At 41.5% G+C, this 24,319-nt stretch overlaps 1 protein-coding gene across 3 annotated transcripts in view; it reads left to right on the top strand.

Annotated features, from left to right (window-relative positions):
* The window catches only part of LOC149453036 (uncharacterized), a 105,269-nt gene that overhangs the window by 69,682 nt on the left and 11,268 nt on the right, over window positions 1-24,319 (top strand). For all 3 annotated transcript variants that reach the window (XM_089688765.1, XM_089688767.1, XM_089688766.1), the window contains one exon: window positions 3,541-3,768. In XM_089688765.1, coding sequence (XP_089544891.1) covers window positions 3,541-3,768 — 228 coding nt within the window. The remainder of the gene's footprint in view (window positions 1-3,540; window positions 3,769-24,319) is intronic.

A 24,319-nucleotide genomic window follows, 5' to 3' on the forward strand; every position in this document is an offset into this window, starting at 1 on the left:
GGTCTCGTCATGGAGACTCCAGGTCCAGTTGCAGCAGATACAGGGAGCAGGACAGAAAAGGCCTTGCGGTGTGGGCAGGATGACAGCAGGCTCCAAGCCTGGAACCCCTGGACTCCTTCTTCAACTACCTCTTCTATGTCTCCTCTTCCAGGACTGGAGGACAGGCTGACTGGGCCCTAAAAATGAGGATGGGCGGGAGGTGCAAGCAATCAGGGACCGTCCCATCTCACATCAAATAGATCTGCTGGAAGTAGCAGAACACCTCCTTTCCTCACCCAGAACGAGAATGGGTCCTGCCCACTCCAGGTCATCATTAACATCTTGCTGGCATGGAAGGTATCATACCAAGCATCACGCACACCTTCCCACAGACAGAGACTGGGACATGGGGGCACAGGAGGGACTGCAGACAGGGACAGGGCTATGGGTCTCTCTCATCCCCCTTGCCCACTCCCCTCTCTCTCACCCTTCTCTTTCTCACCTCTCTCTCTCTCACCGCCCTTCTCTTTTTTACCACTCCTCTTTCTGACCCTCACTCTCACTAACCTTCCCTCTCTCTGACCCCCCCCCTCACCCCCCCTCTCTCTCACCAACTGCCCTCTCACCCCCCATCTTTCTCACCTCTCTCTCTCTATCTCTCACCCCCCTCTCTCTCTCACCCCACTCTCTTTCACCATCCTCTCTCTCCCTCCTCTCTCTCACCCCCCTCTTTCGCTCCCCCCTCCCCCCCCCCTCTATCTCACCCCTCTTTTTCTCCCCCTCCATCACCCCCCACTCTCTCTCACCCTCCTCTCTCTATCTCACCCCCTCTCGCTCACTCTCTCACCCCCCTTTCATTCTCTCACCACCACCCCTCTCTCTGTCATCCCTCCTCACTCTCTCACCCACCTCTCTCTACCGCCACCACCCCTTTCTCTCCCTCCCTCCTCTTCCTCTCTTCTCTCCCTCCCTCTCTCTCCCCCCTCTCTCTCTCTCTCTCCCATCTCTCTCCTCTCTCTCTGCACTGTGCTGGGATCCCCCTAGACTACTTCCTCTGTGGATATGGAATGACTCAGTGACATCCCCTCCCAATTCTCCCAGGGCACAGGGGAAATTCCTGGAGGAATTGTCACCTTACTGGGTCCCAGATGTTGTATTGGCTTCATGTGTCTGATGGGTGGGTGAGAAGGGTGCCCTGGAAGTGGTGCTGATCGCATGTGTTCTAGATCCATGCATCTTTTTGCAGCTAATTTTATCACTTAAATTATTTTCCCATTATGGGCGCGAATGGAGCCTCATGTCTGAGATTTGCCTAAGGCCTCACAAAGCCTGGAGCCACCTCTGCAGGAGAGCATATGCTCTTGTGTACATCGCTGGATCAAGATTAGTCTTAGGTAAGTATAAGATCATAAGGGGAGCTGCTTGCAAAGGTCCATAGAAAGTATAAAGGTAAAATACTTTAGTCCTTTAGAACCCCTTAAAGATATATATATATATATATCATTATATCTTTTTTTTTTTGGAGAGAGAGCAAGTCTCTGTAGCAGGTAAAGATATCTGTGTATATTTTCCCTGGTGATTTGTAGCTGGGTACAGGGTTGTTAACAAGAGACAGGCCATTTACTGAATATAATTCATTTTCGCCTAGCATAAAAAATTCTAGGGAAAGCAATTCTTTAGCAGCTATCACTTGTGTGTCATGGACCTCAGGCAAGATGTGTTTTTTAAAGCTGAAGTTTATGTATGATAATTTTTACATTGTTAGTATGTATGTGCCATACCTGTGGGATCTCTGTGAAAGCTATAAATTATTGTAGTATGCATCGGTATTACAGGGGCTACAGCAGCTACTATCACTAGGTTCCAAGTCCTAGGGCATTCAGAGAACACTTTGCATTTTCTCAATGAATGCAAAGTGTTGACTGTTTGGACTAGGGGAAGATTGTGCGGTCACTGCCTTGCTTCTCCGCCTTGTTCAGTGAGAGGACACTTTGCATTCATTGAGAAAATGTAATGATTTCCAGCTTCCACAGTCCAAGATGGAACAATGTAACTATGTAAAACTAGCCATACCTAAAGCTTTAAAGTGTTACTAAACCCACTGTGGAACCTAAGGGGTTAATCCTCATTGTGTAAAAAGGCTGTTTGATCCTGTCTTCTCTGATGCTCCTATTCTTCTACTGTCCCCAATCCATCTGCTGATAGTACAGAGCCCTAGGTGGCACTCCACACATGCTCAGTTTGGTGCGTATTGCTAGAGAGGTTTTTTTTTCTTGGGAGAGCACATGTGATCAGCACAGGTCCAATCAGTACTGTCCAGACAGAGGTCAGAGCTTCTGCATCCTCCTAGAGCAGAAAGAAAACTCCTCCTACAAGCTTTAACATGTGCTCTGCTGAACACTGATGGAAGTCACAAGACTGCTGTAACTGCTGATGAGAAAAGGTAATTAATAGTTTATATTTACTACAATAATTGCATTTCCATGTTCTGTGTACTGTGGGAGACCAGACATAGTGAATGCAGGGTCTGGGGTTTAGTAACACTTTAAGTAATATATCTTTTAGGCACTATTTACAAATAAATTGACCACCTAAAATAACAGAAACCTTTTTTGTGAAAAAACATAGTTTACATTGTTTCAGCCAGGCATGGGTTGAAATTTTTTTTATTAACTTTATTTAAGGAGGAATATTGCTTCCATATTATCAATACCAGTTGCAGCCAGAATTCATAAGAAGTCACATCCATTCCATCCAAAAAAGTACATTTTGACATTAACTCCTTGGTGCCGAGCGTACACAAATATGCAGCCTCTCTGCAGCTGGGCCTTGGCACTGAGGGGCTGCATGTTTGCGTATCCAATGTAAACAAAACGTGTATCAGAACAAATGCCATGAGGTCAAAGATAGGATTATTGCAAGGCAAAGATCTGGGGAAGGCTACAAAAAATTCTGCTTCACTGGAGGTTCCCAAGAGCACAGTGGCATCCACAATTTTCAAATGGAAGACGTTTGGTACTACCAAGTCTCTTCCAACACCTGGTCCCCTGGCCAAACTGAGCAATAAGGGGAGAAGGGCCTTAGTAAGAGAGGTGACCAAAAACCCGATGGTCACTCTGACTGAGCTCCAGAGATCCTGTGTGGGGATGGGACAAAGTTTCATTACTGCAGCCCTCCATCAATCTGGGCTTTATGGCAGAGTGGCTAGACGAAAGACTCTCCTCAGTGCAAAACACAAGAAATCCCCCTTGGATATTTCAGTTTCCCTTTTTCATACATTTGCAAGCATTGCTAAAATTCTGCTTTCAATTCATCATTATGGGGTACTGGGTGTAGATTAATGAGAAAAAAAAATAATTAAAAAAACTGTAGTATCAGGCTGCATCACAAAATAATTGAAAAATGTGAAGGGGGTATGAATACTTTATGAATACCACTATATGTTTTTTTAGTTGCAAGCTTCACATTTATGACTTTAATCTGGAAAATGATATTCAAGCTAGATGCATTGGTATTAATAAAACTGACAAAGCACTAAAACTTCTAAATCAATATTAACAGGATGAAGAGTCATAGATGTTTCCGTGTGTTTGTTCCTCATTCTCCAATGGATTTGAAAATTGGAAGCAGAGTAAAGGTTATTTTACCCTGTGGCAAAGTTGGCACTGGAGCAGTGTGTAAAATCGGACAGCTGCCTGGAAAAGTAGAATTTCAAGTAGGTGTGGTCCTGGAGTTTCAACAGCCCCATGATCAGCTTGGAGATTTTAAAGGGCAAAGTGATTTATCCAGGTAAGGCTCCATGTACACGGGACAGTTCTGAACGATGGAAACTGACTGCTGGAAAACATAAATTAAAAAACATCTGTTCAGCTGCGTTTGCATACCGCTTTTATGTGCGTTTATGAGCGTTTGCCAAGAAAGCACTGAAAAACATTAAAAAATTAACTATTTCAGACATTTTGAGAGAAATAGAGAGAGCAGAAGCAGAGAGAGCAGTATTTGTTGATATTAGCTGTCTTTTTTTTTGTGGTGTTTGGATGTTTTCCAGCTCATTTCTGTGCAGAAATCATAGCAGCAATGTCTAACATATTTTTTTTCATGCAAAACCCCAAAGTATGGTGTGCCAGGTCCATTTGAGTAACGGGAAAACACTTTTTATGCATTTTTCATGATGAAAAAAGGCTCTGAACATCATCTAGAAATGGAAGAGTTAAAAAAAATTTTCAAATGCAAATGCCTACACACGTTTACACACGTTTACAAGCATTTTGCATTTGAAATGCTGATAAAATCTGCTGCTGAACGCAAGTTTTCTGTTTTAAAAAAAAACGGCTGTAAACTCAACTGCCTGTAAACGAAGATGTGTACATGGACACATAGGAAAACATTAGGGTGAGTTCAGGGGCTGCTGAAAAAACCGCTGAACAGCTCCTAAACATGAGTTTATGAGCTGCAGTATACATGAGCCCTAACTCTGTTCCCCATTAATAACTTGGATCTTTACAGGATATGTACAGCACATACTATGATATTTACAAGGCAGGAATACCCTATAGCTAGATTATCTTATGTCATGCCTAAAGTATAATTAAATTCTAACAAAAGATTGCTTACTGGAGTATTAAAAAAATTAGGATTACAATTTTAATTACAATTTTAAATCCCCTTATGTAGTGCTCACCCCCCGAACATGACCCAGATCTCCCACACTGGTTCAAAGGCTGTTAGGCCCAACACTGGTTCTGCACAATGGCACACACAGTCTCAATCTAGAGGTTGTCCTTTTGTGGATTTATTGCAGCAGTCAACAAGAGAGAGGGATGAGGATGCAGGATACTCCAAAATGCCAAACAAAAACAGGAGAACAGTCTCTTAACCGCTTCCCAACCGCCCTCTAGCAGATATACTGCTACAGGGTGGCACAGTTGTGCAAAATCATGTATATAAGTAGGCGTGTGCCCTACCAGCGCCGCCATTCGCAGCCGCGGCTGTCAGTCACCAGGTTCCAGCCGGTGATTACTCGCTGGCGTCTGGTGATTGCCGAGCATCTTCGATGGGGAGGAGAATTCTTTATAAACAAAACAGTTATCCTCGCTGTCAGCTCGTGCACACTGCAAAAGCAGTGTGATTACAGTGAAGCACAAACGCACGGCCCCATAGTAAAACACACCCAGCACACAGATAACCCTTTGATCACCCCTTATGTTAACCCCTTCCTGCCCAGTGCCATTAGTACAGTTTCACTGTTTTTTTTAGCACTTATCACTGTGTTGGTGTCACTGGGGATGTTACTGACACCAAGTCAATTCCCCCCAGTGTCAGAATGCCCCTCGCAGTCCCTTTGTTGACATTGTGATCATGTCATTGCATAGTGATGACATGATCCCCTAGACAATCAAAGCACCCAAGTAACAGGAGCCACAAATGATTGTGGGAGCGGAGCACTGTGTGCTCCAGGTGGCATGCTAGTGCGCATGTGCTAAGCAACATACAGGTACATCGCTTATTATTATTATTATTATACAGGATTTATATACGCCAACAGTTTACAATATAAAGGGAGACAATACAGTTCAATACAAGAGGGCCCCCGCTCCTTGGAGCTTACAATCTAGCAATCAAATACCACTGAAAGAAAGCTAAATTCGTGGGAAAAATAGGACATAAATTTCATTTGGGTGCAGTGTTGCATGACTGCGCAATTGTCAGTTAAAGTAATGCAGCGCCTTAACGCAAAAAATGGCCTGGTCAGGAAGGGGGGTAAATCCTCAGGAGGGCAAGTGGTTAAACATAAATCCTCTAACAACATCCTATGTTGGAGGTAGAAGGGGATAGCCATTTTTTATGAGACTTTTTATGAGCAATCCCAATCCTTGCAACAACTATCTGAGGGCAGCTGTCACTGGCCACCATGTAACAATGTTCTTTGATAACAGGATCCCCATTTTAGGTCCTTTTCAACAGGTGATGTCATCTAGTAAATATCATTCAATCTATATTCCTTTAGACCCTCTGCCAACCACATGTTGAGGTATCATCAGCCCCTCAATACACAGGCTGCATCCCAGGGGCAGTATGTAGGGAGGTGCAGTCTATTTGTTCCACTTTAGGTGGTGCTCGATCTGAATGGTATCACAGCCTGAAGCAGGGGCGGACTGACAACTTATGGGGCCCCCGGGCAATAGGGGATCATGGGACCCCTGTGTCCTTGCCCAAACTCAAAAAAGCCTATGAAAAAGGTACCAGGGGCATCTCATGGGGCCCCCTACTGACCCCGGGCCCTCGGGCAGTGCCCAAGTTTCCAAATGGTCAGTCCGCCCCTGGCCTGAAGAGGAAGCCAAGGGGAAACACCCTCCATGGTTTCCTGGGTCAATGGAGCAGTGTTCTGTTGTTCATGCTGCAGCCACATGACCCTTGGCAGCCATCTTGGATCAACAGTGTGTAAATAAGTCCCTGCCTCATGGTTTTGGCACGCATTTGGCGAGTGTCTAGTGTAGTGAGAGACTGTGCTGGTCAGGGAAAGCCATTAGCAGAAGGAAAAGGTTCCTGATGAGATGGGACAGGCTAAGGACTCAGTACCTGCAAAGGAGCGTCCCTATGTAGGACTGGACCGGACAGACCGCACTTCAACCTCTGAAACAGACACTGTTGGCACCTCTTTGACTACATTGAACTGTGAGTTGTTTCCCTAAGTGATGCTCTTAGCGTGTCTGTACGTTGGCATTCTGCTCAATACAATTTCAAGTTTTACTGCAACTGGATTCTCTGTGTTCACTACCTCCGCACCACTCTGCACATACCCACAAGCAATCCCAGGAGGAAGACACTGTTGAACAGGCTTCCCAAACATTTATCTTCTCCCCAGCTACTATCTGGGTACCCCCTCCCAGGGATTGGTTGCGGTCAGTTAACAATTCATAACCTCAGTGGCTGACGCTCCCACTCTATCTCTGGAAGCTTCTTCCAGAGACATACAAGAACTGTCCACCACCAAGCTTGGGAAAACCTGGCCAGACCTGAATAACAGATTGCTACTTCATCAAGTACAGCAGAGCCAAAAACTAAATGTAGCCTGACTACAGCAGGGCACTAAATCTACATTGATGATATTCTCTCTCCTTGTACTGTGCATGCTGTGTAAACTCTTGAAAGATCCTACTGTGGATGTCAGTCCCCTCAAACAATGGTCAAACATGATTTTATTGTGGTGACTACTGTATTATATGCTAATGCAGTATGCCTTGGTGCAGCTGCTTGTAGCCCACCTCAGGAGAAACCAGAAAAGGGTGAAAACACTGCAGCATTGAAGCCTCCTATTCTAGTCTATGGTGCCGCTCCGCAAACGCCCGGCCGGCGTGTGACGCGGTTGCGGGGAGTTGGCGGAGCGGTAACACCATTCAAACTGCATTATAGGCATTTGTGGGGCATTTTTAACGCTCGGCAAACGCCTAGCAACCTCCGCTAAACCGCGCATGCGGTGTTTGCGGAGTATTTGCAGAGCGTTAAAAAACGCTCCGCAAACGCCGGACCAACGCTTGCCAAATGCTATAAGGGCATTTGGCAAGCGTTGGTAAAACAGCCAAGTGTGAACGAGCCCTTACTGGTATGATTTCATTAAAAGCAAAGCAAACTAAAAAAAAGGATTCCATTTTTGCCATTACAGGAATATTTACAACACCATATTTGGGTTAAAGTGTTACTAAACCCAGAACCCTGCATTCACTATATCTGATCTCCCACAGTACAGAGAACAGAGTACAGAGAACTATTTTAGTAAATATAAACTGCTAAATACCTTTTCTCATCAGCAGTTAGAGCAGTCTTGTGACTTCAGCTGAGCAGTGGGTAAAGCTTGTAGGAGGAGTTTTCTTTCTGCTCTAGGAGGATGGAGAACCCCTAACCTCTGTCTGGAGAGCGCTGATTCGCCCTGTGCTGATCACATGCACTCTCCCAAGAAAAAAAAACACCTCTCTACAATACACACCAAACTGAGCTTGTGCAGAAGGGCTACGGGTTCAGTCTTTCTTATCAGTGGGGACATTTGAACAAGAGGAGGGGCATAGAAGTCAGGATCAAAAAGCCTTTTTAAACAATGCAGATGATTAACCCCTTAGGCTCCACAGTGTGTATAAGAAGCATGCTTTACTGCATATACAGACTGATTTTACTGTTGCGTGTTTAGTAACACTTTAGGTGTTTGTGTTTAGATACACTTTAAGTTTATGGCCTGGTCCATGGATTTGCACTGTTTTAGATTTATTTTGGGGTGTAAGCTGTTTCTGTATAACTGATAAGGCTATATTTGCTAGCAGTTTAGATGACCTATCATTGTTACAGTGGACGCAAGTCATGGTTTTTGTGAAATATATTGAAAAGTATTCTTTCTCATGTTTTGCAAATCTGCCTGCTGTGTTACAAATTATTATTCTATTACCTCTTGTAATAGCACCTGTTACAAGTACTGTTCCAGGCCAAAATAATTTGTCATGTTACATTTTAATAGCTGTTACTATCACTAAGGTACAAAAGGAAAGCCAGAATGCCACTGCTGTAGGGCATGTGGCTATGCGGGGATCCAGCATCAGTAGTGGTCAGGAAATTTTGTTAGGTATGTAAACCATAGCAGAAAATACTGTCTGTGTTCTGTTCAGAACATATCTCATATGCCTTCTTAAAGCCTAACTCCATGAAAATGAAAAAATCCACCCCTGTACTGCAAGGGTTAACTGCTTGTTTAATCTAGGGGCAGAGGATTGAGGAGAACATACTTACCTTTCTCCAGCAGGCTCCCCCCAGTTAGGAAACTGATCCCACTCAGCTGCCCTGTAATCTGTAATTGTAGCTGATCACATTCCAGACTCATAAACATACATTATAGGGTTATTGTCCCTGTATTGCTGCCGAGGTTCCACCCATAGACTGGAGCTTCAAGTGGAGGAGTAGAATGCTGGGGCCAACATGAGCGTGCAAACAAGTAAGTAAAGCTGCTTGTACAGTAAGCCCTAAAAAGCATTTAACCCTTGCAACGTGGAAGGCCCCAGTGCAAGGGTGGATTTTTTTTTTTATTTCCATGGAGTTGGGCTTTAAACAGAGGTTCTTAGGCTTGGTTGACACCTATACAGTCTGTTTTGATCTGTTTTTTTGTAGTGCATTTTGCAGACTCCTTTTCAATGCATTTTTCAAGTGTTTTTTTTATGTGTTTTGCATTTTTATTTTTTTTTTTGCCTATTTGTTTTTGGGAAGATTAAAATGCAACAAAAACGTGTATAAAAAAAACAAAACTTACTACATGCTTTTCTGCAGTGTCTCCGTTACATTCTATTGAATCAAAAATGCACTGTTTTGCGTTTACAAAAAGTCCCTGACCCTTTCCAAAAAGTAGCAGCTAAAAAAAGCATAGATGTGTCCCATAGGAAACCATATTAAGTGGACTGAAGTGCCTTTCAGCAAAAAAACACCAAAACCGCATAGGTGTGAACAAGGCCTAAGATATGTTTACCCAAATGAAGATGTTTTGCGGTGTGTGTTTTTTCAAACCCTCATGATTATGTTCCTGCTTTGGTTCCTCTTATTGTGTAGTTTGTGTAAAATACAGAAACAGCCCATATATGGCTCCTAAGGTATTAATGTTAGTATTTAAAGTGGTATTCCCCGCAAACTGCTAAATGTATGGTTGTAATACGGTTCAGAGGGAAGATCAAGCTGCAGAATGTGGTTACCAGGAGTGAGATCACCAGGTATTTCCATTTCATTCTCAGAAGAAAAGAGAGCACATATAATCAGGAAAATGTATTTAGGAAAACAAAAAAGAAATTTCTACGCTCAATGTATCAACAAATGGAAAAACAGCACACTAATCATGGGAACATAGGATCATGAATATTTAAACAAAAATGGGTTCGCTATTCCTTTATATACAATTTCAAAGAAAAAAGATACATCCCAGCTACTACATAAATTCAGCATAGTGATAATAATGTTACACAATACAAAAAATGTAATTTTCAAAAAGGAAATAAAGGCAATATATATAATAAAAGTTCAGTGCAAAACAACTTGATGCAAGTCTCAATCTGAGTACATGAAGAATTCTTGAAAGAAATCAAAACTTGCTCATTCCTGTATCAATGGTGATGTGTCCAAAACTGCACTACACACAGGTTTTTTTTTTTTAAGTCCGCAAACGTGCAACTATAACGAAAAAACCCGTAAGTGTTCACAAAAAATGTGCAAGTGCAAAACACCACACGAAAAAGTGCACTTAGGGGTGTGTTTGTCCTACCCCCGGAAGGGTTGGACCGTTCACCCGATCCCCCAGGGCACGAAGCTCCTGACAGGGACAAGGTTCCCATTTGGTCCTCCTGGCCAAAAGGCCTGGTGGACCACCGTTCCTTATGCCCAGCCGAAGCCGGACATCCAGTACTAGGCAAGGGGGTTCTCCTGAAGAGAAAACCCCCTAGGGATCAGGGGAGGAAGGAACCGTAGGGCCACACATCCTCCCCCTAGACTTCAGGTAAGGCCCGAGGACCCACACCCTCCATCCGTGAAAAACACACACATAAGAACAGAAAAAGTGACAAGATGTGGGAGTGATTAAATAAATAAATAGAAAATAAAAAAGTGGTACCGTGCCAAATAGTGCACAGACCAGGCCCTGAGGCCTGTAGCAAAAATTGCCCCGGACTTAGCCAAAAGACCTGGTCCTTAGGGCGCTGTGCAAAAAGAAGTGAAAAACAGTGGCCATGTGTCATTTTCACACCATGGGGTCCCACACCCAAGTGTTACTAGTGACACCCCTGAGAGCGTCTTCCCCAGGGGGCACTGAGTTTGCGGACTTTTTGCGTCCCCAGCCCCAGGCCAGACCAAGGTAGATCCGTCCGAATCAGGAGGTACTGGGTCTTTCCAGCTTCACCAGAGGAATTACTCCCAAGGCCCCAGAGCTCATCATGGCGCTCCCTGGTTTCTGTCCCTCCGGTTCAGCCTTCCGGACCCCCATCATACCAGTGAGGGTACTATACAACAACCATCCCCGCAAAGCTAGAATGGTCGGGAGCACCCCCACTGGACACTGATAAGAACAGATACTGCACTTGATCTTAGCCAAAAGTCCATTCAGAGTGTACAATAGTGCTCAAACTCCTTACCGGATGTATAGAATTTCAATTTTATAACAGATCAGTAGTGCCTGATTGCCTTAGGGAGAACAAAAGAACAAATCCCATATTGTAGTATTTAAAACCACTATCACATTTATTTAAAAAAGCCACTCACATAAGGTGTATAGTGACCAGCATTTACAACAGGAGCATCCACATCCACTGGTGGGAGTAATGATGTCAAAGACCAAGCCCTGCCCAACACTTTTTGTCAATGAACAACATCATTAGGGAAAGAGGGCTGGTGGGGTGCCATTTTTGAGCCACATAGTCTTGATTGATGGTGTAGTGTTTGTATATGGTGGAAGTGGTGGATTGCCTACTGCATATTTTCATTTATTGGAGGGGAGGGACCTATTAGATCTACCTGCAGAGTTGTTGGGCTCATCAACTGGAACATGTGACTAGATGTGACAAAATGTCCTCTATTCCTTTACACTTACACTATGTGAAAGATTAGGATATTTTCACGTCTCTTGTCCATTTGCTGTCTTTTGATGGCAATACTCTTTTTATGATTGTTTGAATAGTAGAATGATTTTCTGACATATAAGGAATAGGTGTGGATCCTGAAGAAGCAATCTCGAAATGTTTTGATCATGCACGCTATTAATGGACAATCGCAGATACTGAATATTGACATTTCAGGTTTTTATTGGGATCTAGATGGCCATATTTTATGAATATATAAAGGACTTTGTCTTTTTACTCTTATTTGTAAAATAAAGCTTGTATGCTTTTATGTATATTTTTTATTTTGTTTGTGTGGCACATTAGAGTCCCATTTCTCCTCCACCATATTTGGGGTGAAAGGTTTTGTAGATTTGATTTGATGGAGGGATGGTGCCCACAAAGTTTATATTATAATGGAGAATATGAACCCACTCTGCTTTTGCTTGGTTATCATTATAACTATAGTACTCATTTATTTTCTGGTTCCTTAGATTGTCTGCAAATTCAAACTTGTATTAGTTCCTTTTTAAAATATGATAAGCAACATAATATTTTTAGAGGGTTCACCCTTCTATGAACTGTAGGAAAAAAATAATCTTGTCATCTTGTGCCTTCATATGGTTGTGAATGTCTTCTGTGACCTTTATGTTCACGTTTTACAAGGGAAATTATATTATTTTCAGTGTTCTATGTATAACATACACCTTCATATCTGTTCCCAGTCTCCATTGTTGTATAGTACAGGATTGGCTTGACACAGTGTTAAAACGATCATCTAGTAATTGCAATATATGCCTAAAATAATGACATTTTGAAGCCCTTGCATTCTGCACCAGTTAATAAAACATTTTACTTGACATACGTCAATTTTTGATAAAAGGGAAAGTCAAAGATCATCCTAAATTCTGAAATTCTAAAATACATCAATGTTAAATGTCAGTTTTGTTGAGAATAAAACCTTTGCATTGGTGAACTATGTAAATTTCAAGGATTTTCTGAAACTTATTTAAAGAGCCCTACTTGCTTTTATTCTGTAGATGCTGAGACATGTTATGAATAGTGTATCTTACAAAATCTTTTAAATGAGTGCTAGGCTTTTATTATGATCTCGTGATCTGTCCCAGTATTGTATTATAAGAAGCAGCACATGTCTGAGGACTGTCTTCGCATACAACACTCTATACAAATATCTTACCAAGGTTGGAACTCGCAGTGCAGTAAATTCAGGGGAATTGCTATATTCAATTCAACAGTCTGCTTGCTTGTATTTTGATCTTGATCTTTGGTAGAAGCAGCGATCCAAACCATGAGTGGGGGATTGAGAAGTCAAATCCTCTCAACGTACTTAACATGATGTCATGTTTGGACATAGGTAGTGGACCGCACACCTTCAGTCTAAATATGCCTTGTGTGGTGATCTGGCCCCTTAGGCAGATCTACGTCATAGTCTAGTGAGTCCAGGAAAGCGCTGAACAGAGGAAATGCAATTTAGGTTGTTCTATTTCCAAATTAGCAGACTATTCACAGAATAGTAGTAGTGTACTAGACACATCAATCTATACCAACCCATTCTTGAACCACGCTTTGACTTGGAATAGATCCATACAGACCAAAAACATGCCAACTTTTTAAAGAGTGATACAAAACTTGCAAAGAGATGTAGCTAGTACATTACTACTATTGTTTGAACGATCTTATACTACTTTTGGAATAAAAGAGCTTGATTTCTGATTTGTTTATGTGGATCTTTTGTTGACCTAATGATCCCAAGCAAGAAAATATTGAATATTGCAGTTACAAAAATTCATAGCTGACTACAGAGTGAAAAGAAAGGTATATGTTACATCACTTTTTTTATATATACAGTCATGGCCGAAATTGTTGGCACCCTTGATATTTCTCCAGGAAATCATGTATTTCTCACGAAACGTATTGCATTAACACATGTTTTGCTATACACATGTTTATTCCCTTTGTGTGTATTGGGACAAAACAAAAAAAGGGAGGAAAGAAAGCAAATTCGACATAATGTCACACAAACCTCCAAAAATGGGCTGGACAAAAGTATTGGCACCCTTTCACAACTGCGGATAAATAAGAATGTTACAAGCATGTGATGCTCCTGTAAACTCACCTGGGGCAAGTAACAGGTGTGGGCAATATAGAAATCACACCTGAAAGCAGATAAAAAGGAGAGACGTTCACTTAACCTTTGCATTGTGTGTCTGTCTGTGCCACACTAAGCATGGACAACAGAAAGAGGAGACGAGAACTGTCTGAGGACCTGAGAACCAAAATTGTGGCAAAATATCAACAATCTCAAGGTTACAAGTCCATCTCCAGAGAACTAGATTTGCCTTTGTCCACAGTGCGCAACATTATCAAGAAGTTTGCAACCCATGGCACTGTAGCTAATCTCCCTGGTCGTGGACGGATGAGGAAAATTGATGAAAGATTGCAACGCAGAATAGTCCGGATGGTGGATAAGCAGCCCCAAACATGTTCCAAAGACATTCAAGCTGTCCTGCAGGCTCAGGGAGCATCAGTGTCAGCGCGAACTATCCGTCGACATTTAAATGAAATGAAACGCTATGGCAGGAGACCCAGGAGGACCCCACTGCTGACACAGAGACATAAAAAAGCAAGACTACAGTTTGCCAAAATGTACTTGAGTAAGCCAAAAGCCTTCTGGGAAAACGTCTTGTGGACAGATGAGACCAAGATAGAGCTTTTCGGTAAAGCACATCATTCTACTGTTTACCGAAAACGGAATGAGGCCTACAAAGAACAAAACACAGTACCTACGGTAAAATATGGTGGAGGTTCAATGATGTTTTGGGGTTGTTTTGCTGCCTCTGGCACTGGGTGCCTTGACTGTGTGCAAGGCATCATGAAATCTGAGGATTACCAAAGGATTTTGGGTCGCACTGTAGGGCCCAGTGTCAGAAAGCTGGGTTTGCGTCCAAGATCCTGGGTCTTCCAGCAGGACAATGACCCCAAACATACGTCAAAAAGCACTCAGAAATGGATGGCAAAGAAGCGCTGGAGAGTTCTGAAGTGGCCAGCAATGAGCCCAGATCTAAATCCCATTGAACACCTGTGGAGAGATCTTAAAATTGCTGTTGGGAAAAGGTGTCCTTCCAATAAGAGAGACCTGGAGCTGTTTGCAAAGGAAGAGTGGTCCAAAATTCCGGGTGAGAGGTGTCAGAAGCTTATTGATGGTTATAGGAAGCGACTGATTTCAGTTATGTTTTCCAAAGGGTGTGCAACCAAATATTAAGTTAAGGGTGCCAATACTTTTGTCCAGCCCATTTTTGGGGTTTTGTGTGACATTATGTCATATTTGCTTTTCTGCCTCTGTTTTATATTTGTTCCAATACATACAAAGGGAATAAACATGTGTATAGCAAAACATGTGTTAATGCAATACCTTTTTTGTGTGAAATACTTGATTTTCAGGAAAAATATCAAGGGTGCCAACAATTTCGGCCATGACTGTATTCCAAGCTAGATAAAAAAAATGCTAGGGAATGTGAAGGGATTTGCTTTATAATCCACAGATTATGTTAATGTTCTCATGACCTATAATACCAAATTTGATCTCGTATTCTGTCACATGTTTTATTGTTATGTTAATTTTCAATAAAACAAGAGAACACAAGAAGAAAGGTTATGCAATCTGTACTTTTAACTTTCGTATTTGTGTTGACAGAGATACCATGGAAATTGAGTAAACAGAATACATACATATAACTATTTCTGCTTCCTTTTTCTCAAAACTGCTGACGTCAACTGTGGTTATGTGCTAGAAAAAAACAATAGCAGTTTTATGCAAGCAACCTGGATTGCATACAATCCTGCCTCCTACTTGTACAGTTTGTTTTTCAACAGGAAGCTTTGCTTCTAAAATACCCCCTTTTTGAAGTGATTTTATAAACTTTTCAATTATTTTTAGATGTATGGTAATCCTTTAAAAACCTTGTATCTTTGTACAGTATGCAATTATATATGTACATGGGGGCAGCCATATTTGTGAATTGTACTTGCAGGATATTGTTTAATTAATTTATTAATCTTATTTTTTATTCTGTAATTGTATCTGACAATTACAGTATTAAACCGATGGCACTGCAAAAGCCTTTGCAGCCTCAAGGTAGCAATGTTAACCTACAGGCTGAAAGCTTCTTAAGAAGTCTCCATCCTGCATGTGGTCACTATTTTGTAGCTGTCATAATGATCACATAATTGGGAATTACTCTAGTAATGTATTCCCAAAGGGACATCCATAATTCAAAGATTGCAGGAAGGAAAGCGTTAAAGCTTCTTTTTACAATGCAAGTTTATGAGCTGATGGGCTCATTAAAAACAATGCACACCCTTTGTGACAAATATCTCAACAGTAGCTAAAGTTTATCTCTAGGCAAAAAGCAGAATCATACAAATGTCATTCATAAAAGAAAGCTGTTTTACCTAAAAAAAAAAAAAATTGGTATTTTGTGCCATCCAGTCGTAAAAGTTATGCAGGTCTGCCACAGAGAACAATCCAGCCTGGCAGAGAATAGGACCTGGCCTTTCTTTGCTGCAGTTTCACTTTTACCTATAGTCTCCTCACTACATCCTGCCTGTGACTGGACATTGAGAGGAGAAACAGTAGAGTGATGAGCTCATTTTTTTGTCAATCTGCTCTCTCCTTCAAACTAGCATTCTCTTTGCAATTCATTACAGCCTATTGGTTTCTTGTGCTGCTTCTCCCGTCACTTGTGTGAGCTTTGCTGTACAGTAGACTGCACAAGGTTAATACAAAGTCAAATTCAGGTGCTTGCACTGCTTTTATTTCAAAAACACATTGAAAGCGGAGTTCCACTCACGCTGTCAAAAAATAAAAGTCAGCAGCTACAAAAACTGTAGCTGCTGACTTTTAAAAAACACACATTCACCTGTCCCTCAGTCCTGTGGTGTGTCCCTTGCAGCCCATTTTATCGGCCGTCTTCTCTACCTGGGCGCCAGCATCTTCAGTGTGGGCACCCGGCTGTGACAGCTTGCGGCTTCACAGCCGGGTACCCACTGCGCATGTGCGAGTAGCGCTGCGCTTCCTGAATGGTCCTATAGTCTTCTGGGACCTATCATGTGTCCCAAGTGTTTTAAACTTCCCCTTTTGGGTGGAGCTCCACTTTAATAGTGTATTAATGATAACATACAGTAGCTGCATACATTTGAACTTTTTATATCTATCTGGAGTTCAGCTTTAAAAAGAGAAACATGTAAAGTAGAAGTTGGATACCGCTCCTGCTGCCCATGCCTCCAAAAGCCTCTCTGATCAAGAGAAATTACCTGCTGAAGTCAGTTCAGTCTGTGTTGTTTGGTGGTATGGGGGTTAACTGGAGGAACCACTTAGTGTAGATGGGGACATGGAATATCCACACTTCCTGTTTTTGCCCTGACTTTAAAGTGGTTCTAAAGGCTTAAGGTTTTTTACCTTACTGTATTCTATGCAGTAAGGTATAAAACATTCTGCATCTAGCTCCAGCCCAGCACCCCCCCCCCCATACTGACCTGAGCCCGATCTTGATCAAGCGATGTGCACAAGTGAAAAGGTTGTCTTGGATCTCTCCTTCCTCATTGGCTCAGAGACATCAGTGGGAGCCATTGACTCCCGCTGCTGTCAATCACAGCCAGTGAGGTTGGAACAGGGGTGGGGCCGAACCGTGCTCTGTGTGTCTTATGGACACACAGAGCAAGGTTTGGGATTTAGCATGTATGAGTGCCCCAATAGCAAGCTGCTTGCTATAAATGCACTCAGCTGGAGGGAGGAGCCAGGAGTACCAAAAGGGAAACTGAAAAAGGAGAGTTGGGGCTGCTCTGTGCAAAACCATTGCACTGGGCAGGTAAGTACGAGATATACAGTTGCAAGAAAAAGTATGTGAACCCCTTGGGATTACGTGGAGTTTTGGATGAATTGGGCATAAAATGTGCTCTGAACGTCATCTAAGTCACAACAATAGAAGAACACAGTCTGCTGAACATAATACTACACAAACATTAGATGCTGCCATGGTTTAATTGCACATAACATGTAAACATTCACAGTGCAGAGAGGAAAAAGTATGTGAGGCCCTAGCTTAATGACTTCTCCCAGAGCTAATTGGAGCCAGGAGTGAGCCAACCTTGACTCCAATCAGTGTGATGATATTGGATGTGTTGCTGACAGCTGTCCTGCCCTTAAAAAACACACACCTGTTTTGGGTTTACTGGTTTCAAGAAGCACTGTCTGATGTGAACCATGCCTCGCAGAAAAGAGCTCTCAGAAGACCTACGATCAAGAATTGTTGAATTGCATGAAGCTGGAAAGGGTTACAAAAGTATCTCCAAAAGCCTTGATGTTCATGTGTCCACGGTAAGACAGACTGTCTACAAATGGAGAAAGTTTAGTACTGTTGCTACTCTCCCTAGGCGTGGTCGTCTTGTAAAAATGACTGCAAGAGCACAGCGCAGAATGCTGCATGAGGTAAAGAAGAATCCCAGAGTGTCAGCTAAAGACCTACAGAAATCTCTGGCACATACTAACATTTTTGTTGGCACATCTACAATAAGGAAAACATTAAACAAGAATGGAGTACATGGGAGGACACCACGGAGGAAGCCATTGCTGTCCAAAAAGAATATTGCAGCACGTTTGAAGTTTGCAAAAGAGCACCTGGATGTTCCACAGCACTACTGGCAAAATATACTGTGGACAGATGAAACCAGGATTGAGTTGTTTGGGAAGAACACACAACAATGTGTGGAGAAAAAAAGGCACAGCACACCAACATCAAAACCTCATCCCCACTGTAAAACATGGCGGAGGGAGCATCATGGTTTGGGGCTGCTTTGCTGCCTCAGGGCCTGGACGGATTGTTGTCATTGATGGGAAAATGAATTCCAGAGTTTATCAAGACATTTTGCAGGAAAACGTACGACCATCAGTCCGCCAACTGAAGCTCCGCAGAGGATGGGTGATGCAACAGGACAATAACCCAAAGCATACAAGTAATTCAACAAAACAATGGAGAAACAATGGAGTAAATGCTCATTTTAATAAAAAATGAGCATTTACAATCATTTTAAGTGGCAATTCCTCTTGTTTACAGTGGCATTTGCTGGCTTGAGCAACAGGAAATTAAGTGTTTATATTCTTCTTTACAAGTACAGCTTTATTTTACATGATCCATTTAATAATTCAAAGAAAACATACAGTTTAATAGATATTTTACAGATGCTTTATTTTAACCACAAACTCCTAAAACTCAAATCTTTAAATATTGATGTTTAGAAAGTTCAAATACATTGTGAAAGGGTTGCCTTTTGACATGCCAACTGAGGAGAAGGCCAGGCAATGGTGAACTTTGTATTGTGTACTGTACTTTATCTTATGATTTCCAAGAAGTGGATAGTTTTCAGTAATTTGTCATTACAAATACTTTGCACTCATAAACAGTAATATTATATCTCTTTAATCAGCTCAGTCCTGTATTTTTATTAACATCATCGAATCTATTATAACTTGCCTTCTTTTACCAGTCAATACCATTGTCCATGCCCAACCTAACTATTGAATATAGTAAAGTGAATCAGTTAATGATATTATTGAGCATTCCCAGTTAATGTAATTCTGAGATAACAGTAGATAACTGCCAATAGATAATTTAAGAAACAAATTAATCTGTTACATTTTTGGACTTCTACTGCTTTCTGTTTCTCAATCTTTGTCACGTTTTGAAGTCAGGCTCAGAGACCAGTAGCTATAGCAGTAGCAAGGCACCCACCAACCAACTGGATAAGTACAGAAACAGGTCACTCTGGCGGATGACATAGGCTCACCTGAGGTGTGGAGTCTAAGTAATAACTGGTGCTCATCAGAGTTCTCGATGATGACGATAAATTTAGCTGTGTGTTCGTCCTCAGGGTCAGTCCACCAGGAGGCGAGCAAGCCGGTGTCCAGTAGCAGATAGGGATAAGCAGAAGCGTAGTCAGTAAACAAGCCACAGGCTAGTAACAAGTGGTTGCAGGTTGGCATCAAGCGGAAGCTTAGTTGAGGAACAAGCCAAGGGTTGGTAACAAGTGGTAGCAGAGATACGGATGGCAGCAGGACTGACAAGATCGAGATATTGATTGGAGGGAGCACAATAATCTGGCAAACAAGCAGGGCAAAGGCATGGCTTTAATAAAGTTCATGGGAGGAGAGGAGGGTTGAAGACAAACAAGGTTCAAGGCAGGATCATTTAAAGAATTGTCCAGGGAATTGTCCAAGCATTCCAGGTGGCTCAGCAAGAAAAGACATTGCCAGACACAACAAAATCCATATCCAGGTCCTGACACTCTTTTTATGTCTCTCGTTTTCTTTAAATCATCATCATCTTAAATGCAGCACTATTGCTCCAAGTGTAGCCCTTAAATAATTATTTTAGCCAGAAGTGGTCCTCCTTCATGTCCTCCAGGAGATGACTTTTCTGACACCTATGCTGTGCTACCACCTACACAGCGTAATTTGTGAGTTAGACACACTGATTGTTTAGGAGCTAATTGCCATGGAGTAAATTGTTTCATGTTGCAGTTATTATTCTATTACAAACACTTGTGGAAAATGTAACCCTGGCTTTGAAATTTTGTATACAAAGCCAACATGGCAGTGGTGTAATTAGAACCTTCAGGGCCCCAGTGAAAGAAAGCACAAAGGGCTCCCCTGACCCCTGACCACTGGTGTCAGCAGTTTTTTATTTCTGTTACTTTATTTTTTTTATTATATTTTACCATTTTTATTTAAAAAAATTTTTTTTACAATATTTTTAGGTGTCCCATTGGGGGGCTTTGGTGAAATAGCATGGGTCTAAACAGACCTCTGATGTTCCAACTTTGAGATAGAGAAAGGAGATTGAGGATACAGCTCTCAATTTCCATCTTTGCAGCTTTAGCTGCACAGAATGAATAGACAGGAATAGCTCTGTACAGAGCTCCCTGTCCATTCATAAACTGAAGCGTAATAAACGCATGCCTCAGTTATGAATGAACAGAGTCAGTGATCGGTGTGGATCATGGTGCAAAGTAAATAAAAAGACGGTGCCCTTTTAACATTTTGTGTTGAGAGATACAGTATATTAGCTAAAGGTATCAGGGTTGTTTCTTGAACAGCTCCCACCAAGTATTTGTCTCCCAATCTGTATTCCAGGAAGAGAAATACATCCTCTCATTGGCACCAATTTAGAGGTACCTTTTAAATGTGGAGGAAGCAAATGTCCCTGTTGTTCACATGTACAGAGGGAATATGGTGCATTCCTCACGAAGTGGCAAGGATTATAAAATGTCTTCTTTTATTAATTGTAATACAAAGAATCTGGTTTATGTCATTACATGTGGTCTCTGTTCTGTCCAATATCTATTTTGAAGGACTGCATTGCTTGCATGCTCACCTGTATGATCTAGAGAAGAAACATTTAACTAATATAGCTCTTCATTTTAATGAGTGTTATGCCGGCGATACCTCAGCTTTATTTATACAGGGAATGGAAAAAAATTGTGGTCTCTAAAAGGAGGGGTGTGGGGGGGTGTGTGCGTTGATAAATGTAGGATATTATGTGAACGATAATTTTTTTTTTTTTTATGTGGGTACTAGAAATCCTTTGGGGTTGAATTATGAATGGGATGTCTCACATTATTATGAATGAATAAGCACCATTAGTTTGAATTCACAGATACTGTGATATGTGAGCCACTAGATCAGGGGTATTGAATTAAAATTCAAGAAGGTCTGGTCACTAAACTTTTCTTCTGGCCAAGGTCCGAATAGGGTGTGCCCATCAGTGGACCTCCTTACATTAGGTGCAATTTTACATCATGTATTCTCATCACATCAGATGTGCCCATCAGAGTGCTCCTTTACATCAGTTGTCCCCATCAGAGTGCCCCTTTACATCAGGTATTCCTGTCAGAGTGCCCCCTTACACTCAAAGTACCCCTTTCCATCATATTTCCCTATCAGACTGCCCCTTTCCATCAGATGTGCCAATCAGACTGCCCCTTTTCATCACATGTGCCCATCAGAGTGCCCCTTTCCACAGTATATGCCCATTTGTGCCCCCTTAACATAAAAGATGCCCATCAGAGTGCTCCTTAACATAAAATGTGCCTTTCAGAGTGCCCCTTAACATAAATAAGGGGCATGCTGATGGGCACATTTTATGAAATTCAGGCAAAAGGAGGTATTGAAGGCTGCTTCAGGTATATGCAGGAAAATGTAAACACCTGTATGTTATATCTGTCAGTAGATTTTTTTTTTCTTCTGTTAAGGTGACAAAGCCACTATTAGTTTAAAAAAGTGTATCTGGTAAGAAACAGAAAAGTGACAGCAGAAAAAGATTAAGTGGTCCATCAATTCTACTGTTTCTTTTTGTTTTGTTTTTTTTTGGGGGGGGTTATTTGGGGTTTTTGTTTTAACTATTTTGTCTGAGTATGGATCTATGCTTGTCTCAGACTTCTTTGAAGCTATTTACTGTCTCACTACCTCTGCTGGAAGTGTATTCCAAGCATCAACTACTCTTTCAGTAAAATAATACTTTCTGAGATTAGACTTGAACTTTCCTCCAGTTAGTTTAAGGTCATGACCCCGTGTTCTTGATTTTGGTTTTGTGTTGAAAATACTGCCCTCCTGAACCTTATTCATCCCCTTGATGTATTTAAAGGTTTTCAATCATGTCTCCCCTTTCCTTTCTTTCCTCCAGACTGTACATGTTAAGTTCTTGAAGTCGCTCTTGATATGTTTTATCCCCAGACCTTTCACCATTTTTGTTACCCGTCTCTGGACTCGTTCTATCTCATCAATATCTTTTTGTAAGTGAGGTCTTCAGAACTGGACACAGTATTCTAAATGAGGTCTAACTAAAGATCTATATAGGGGAATCAGGGCCTCCTTCTGGTGATCTCTCTAGTGGTGCATCCTATTTGTTTTCCCTCACTGCCTGGCCACACTGTTTGCTCATTTTGCAATCATCTGAAATAAGTACCCCCAAGTCCTTTTCCTCTGAAGTGCTGACCAACACTGTACCCCCAATGTTGTACTCTCTCAAGGGATTCTTTTTCCCTAGGTGCATTATTTTACATTTCGAAACCTCAAACTGCAATTTCCACTTTTTTGACCAATCTTCTAGCAATGCCAAATCATGTTCCATGTTACAGACACCTCAAGGAATATCAACCCTATTACACACCTTGTGTCATCAGCAAAAATACATACCTTACCCAACAAACCTTTAGTTATATCACTTACATATAGATTAAATAGAACAGGACCTAGTACAGAGCCTTGTGGTACACCACTAGTGACTGATCTCTGTTCCAAGTGACCCACATTTACAACCACACTCTGGTATCTAGCCTTTAGCCAACTGCATATCCACTGAACCACCCAAGGGCTAAGTCCTAGCTTGTACAACTTTTGTATTAGATCATTATGTGGAACTATATCAAATGCCTTGCTAAAATCAAGATATGTTATGTTCACAGCACCGCCCTGGTCCAAAACAATGGTAATATAGTAAAAAAATTTAATCAGGTTAGTCTGACATAATCTGCCCTCGGTAAAGCCATGCTGCTTTGGATCCAGCAAGATGTGTGTTTTTAAGTGGTCAATGATCCTTCTTTTCAGGAGTGATTCCATTAACTTGACTACAACCAATGGTAAACTCACTGGCCTGTAATTTCCAGCTTCCACTTTGCTCCCCTTGTGGATAGGTAGAATATTAGCTGTCCTCCAGTCATGGAGAACTTCTCATGTTAGAAGAGATTGATTAAAAAGATCAGTTAATGGTCCAACTATACCTCGAAGTTCTCTTAGAACTCTGGAATGAATACCATCAGGGCCCATTGTTGAAGTATAGCCTTACCTTGTTATATAATGTAAAGTTGAATTTTAGCCAAAACTTTACTTTCAGTTTTTGGATACAACATGAAAGTTAGAACCTCTGTCAGGTTCATTTTTGACACAAAACATCTAAGGGCAATCCATGTTTTCCTAAATACAATTATATGAAATGCACAAATAAATGTATGTACTTTGTTCCAAATAACTCTACCCAATATTGAAACAATTATGTACTGTGTGTTGAAAAGAAATTACATCAGTTCACACCAGGAATTGCACAGGAACATGCTGCACATTTCTGTGGGTGGTCACACTGGGTCAACACTAACAGACCGCGATAGTATATACCTGCTCACCACATGCTGTATATCTTTATCATTTCACCATGTACACTATGGTGGAGACCTCTATTGTATTTTCTCTTTTCTTCTCTATCTTTTGTGTTAATATGTTTATTTACTTTATATACTTTTTGTGTTGAGCGAGTTAGATATACGTAGCCTTCTGTCAGATTGTTTGGCTGCTAGGGGCAATTAACTACAAAGCCTACATTTATTGCTGATATAACCATGCGATACAACTTGCATATTGCAATAAAAACTATTTGTATGTTGCCATGCAATCTACAATATACACTGTTCTCCTGTGATGTTTTATTTGATAAAACCAGAAAAAAATGTATTGTCTCAAAACTTTTAAATCCATTTATAGAGCAAGGGTTTCCAATCTGCGGCCCATGCACTGCATGCATCCGAAGGTGGCTATCAATGCAAAATTGTAAACTTAAAAATTTTAATTTTGGGGGGGAATTTTTTTTTTTTTTTTAAATGTCTTTACA

The sequence above is a fragment of the Staurois parvus genome, unplaced genomic scaffold (assembly GCF_062004578.1).
Source record: "Staurois parvus isolate SC_StPar_1 unplaced genomic scaffold, SC_StPar_1.0 ptg000454l, whole genome shotgun sequence".
NCBI lineage: Eukaryota > Metazoa > Chordata > Amphibia > Anura > Ranidae > Staurois > Staurois parvus.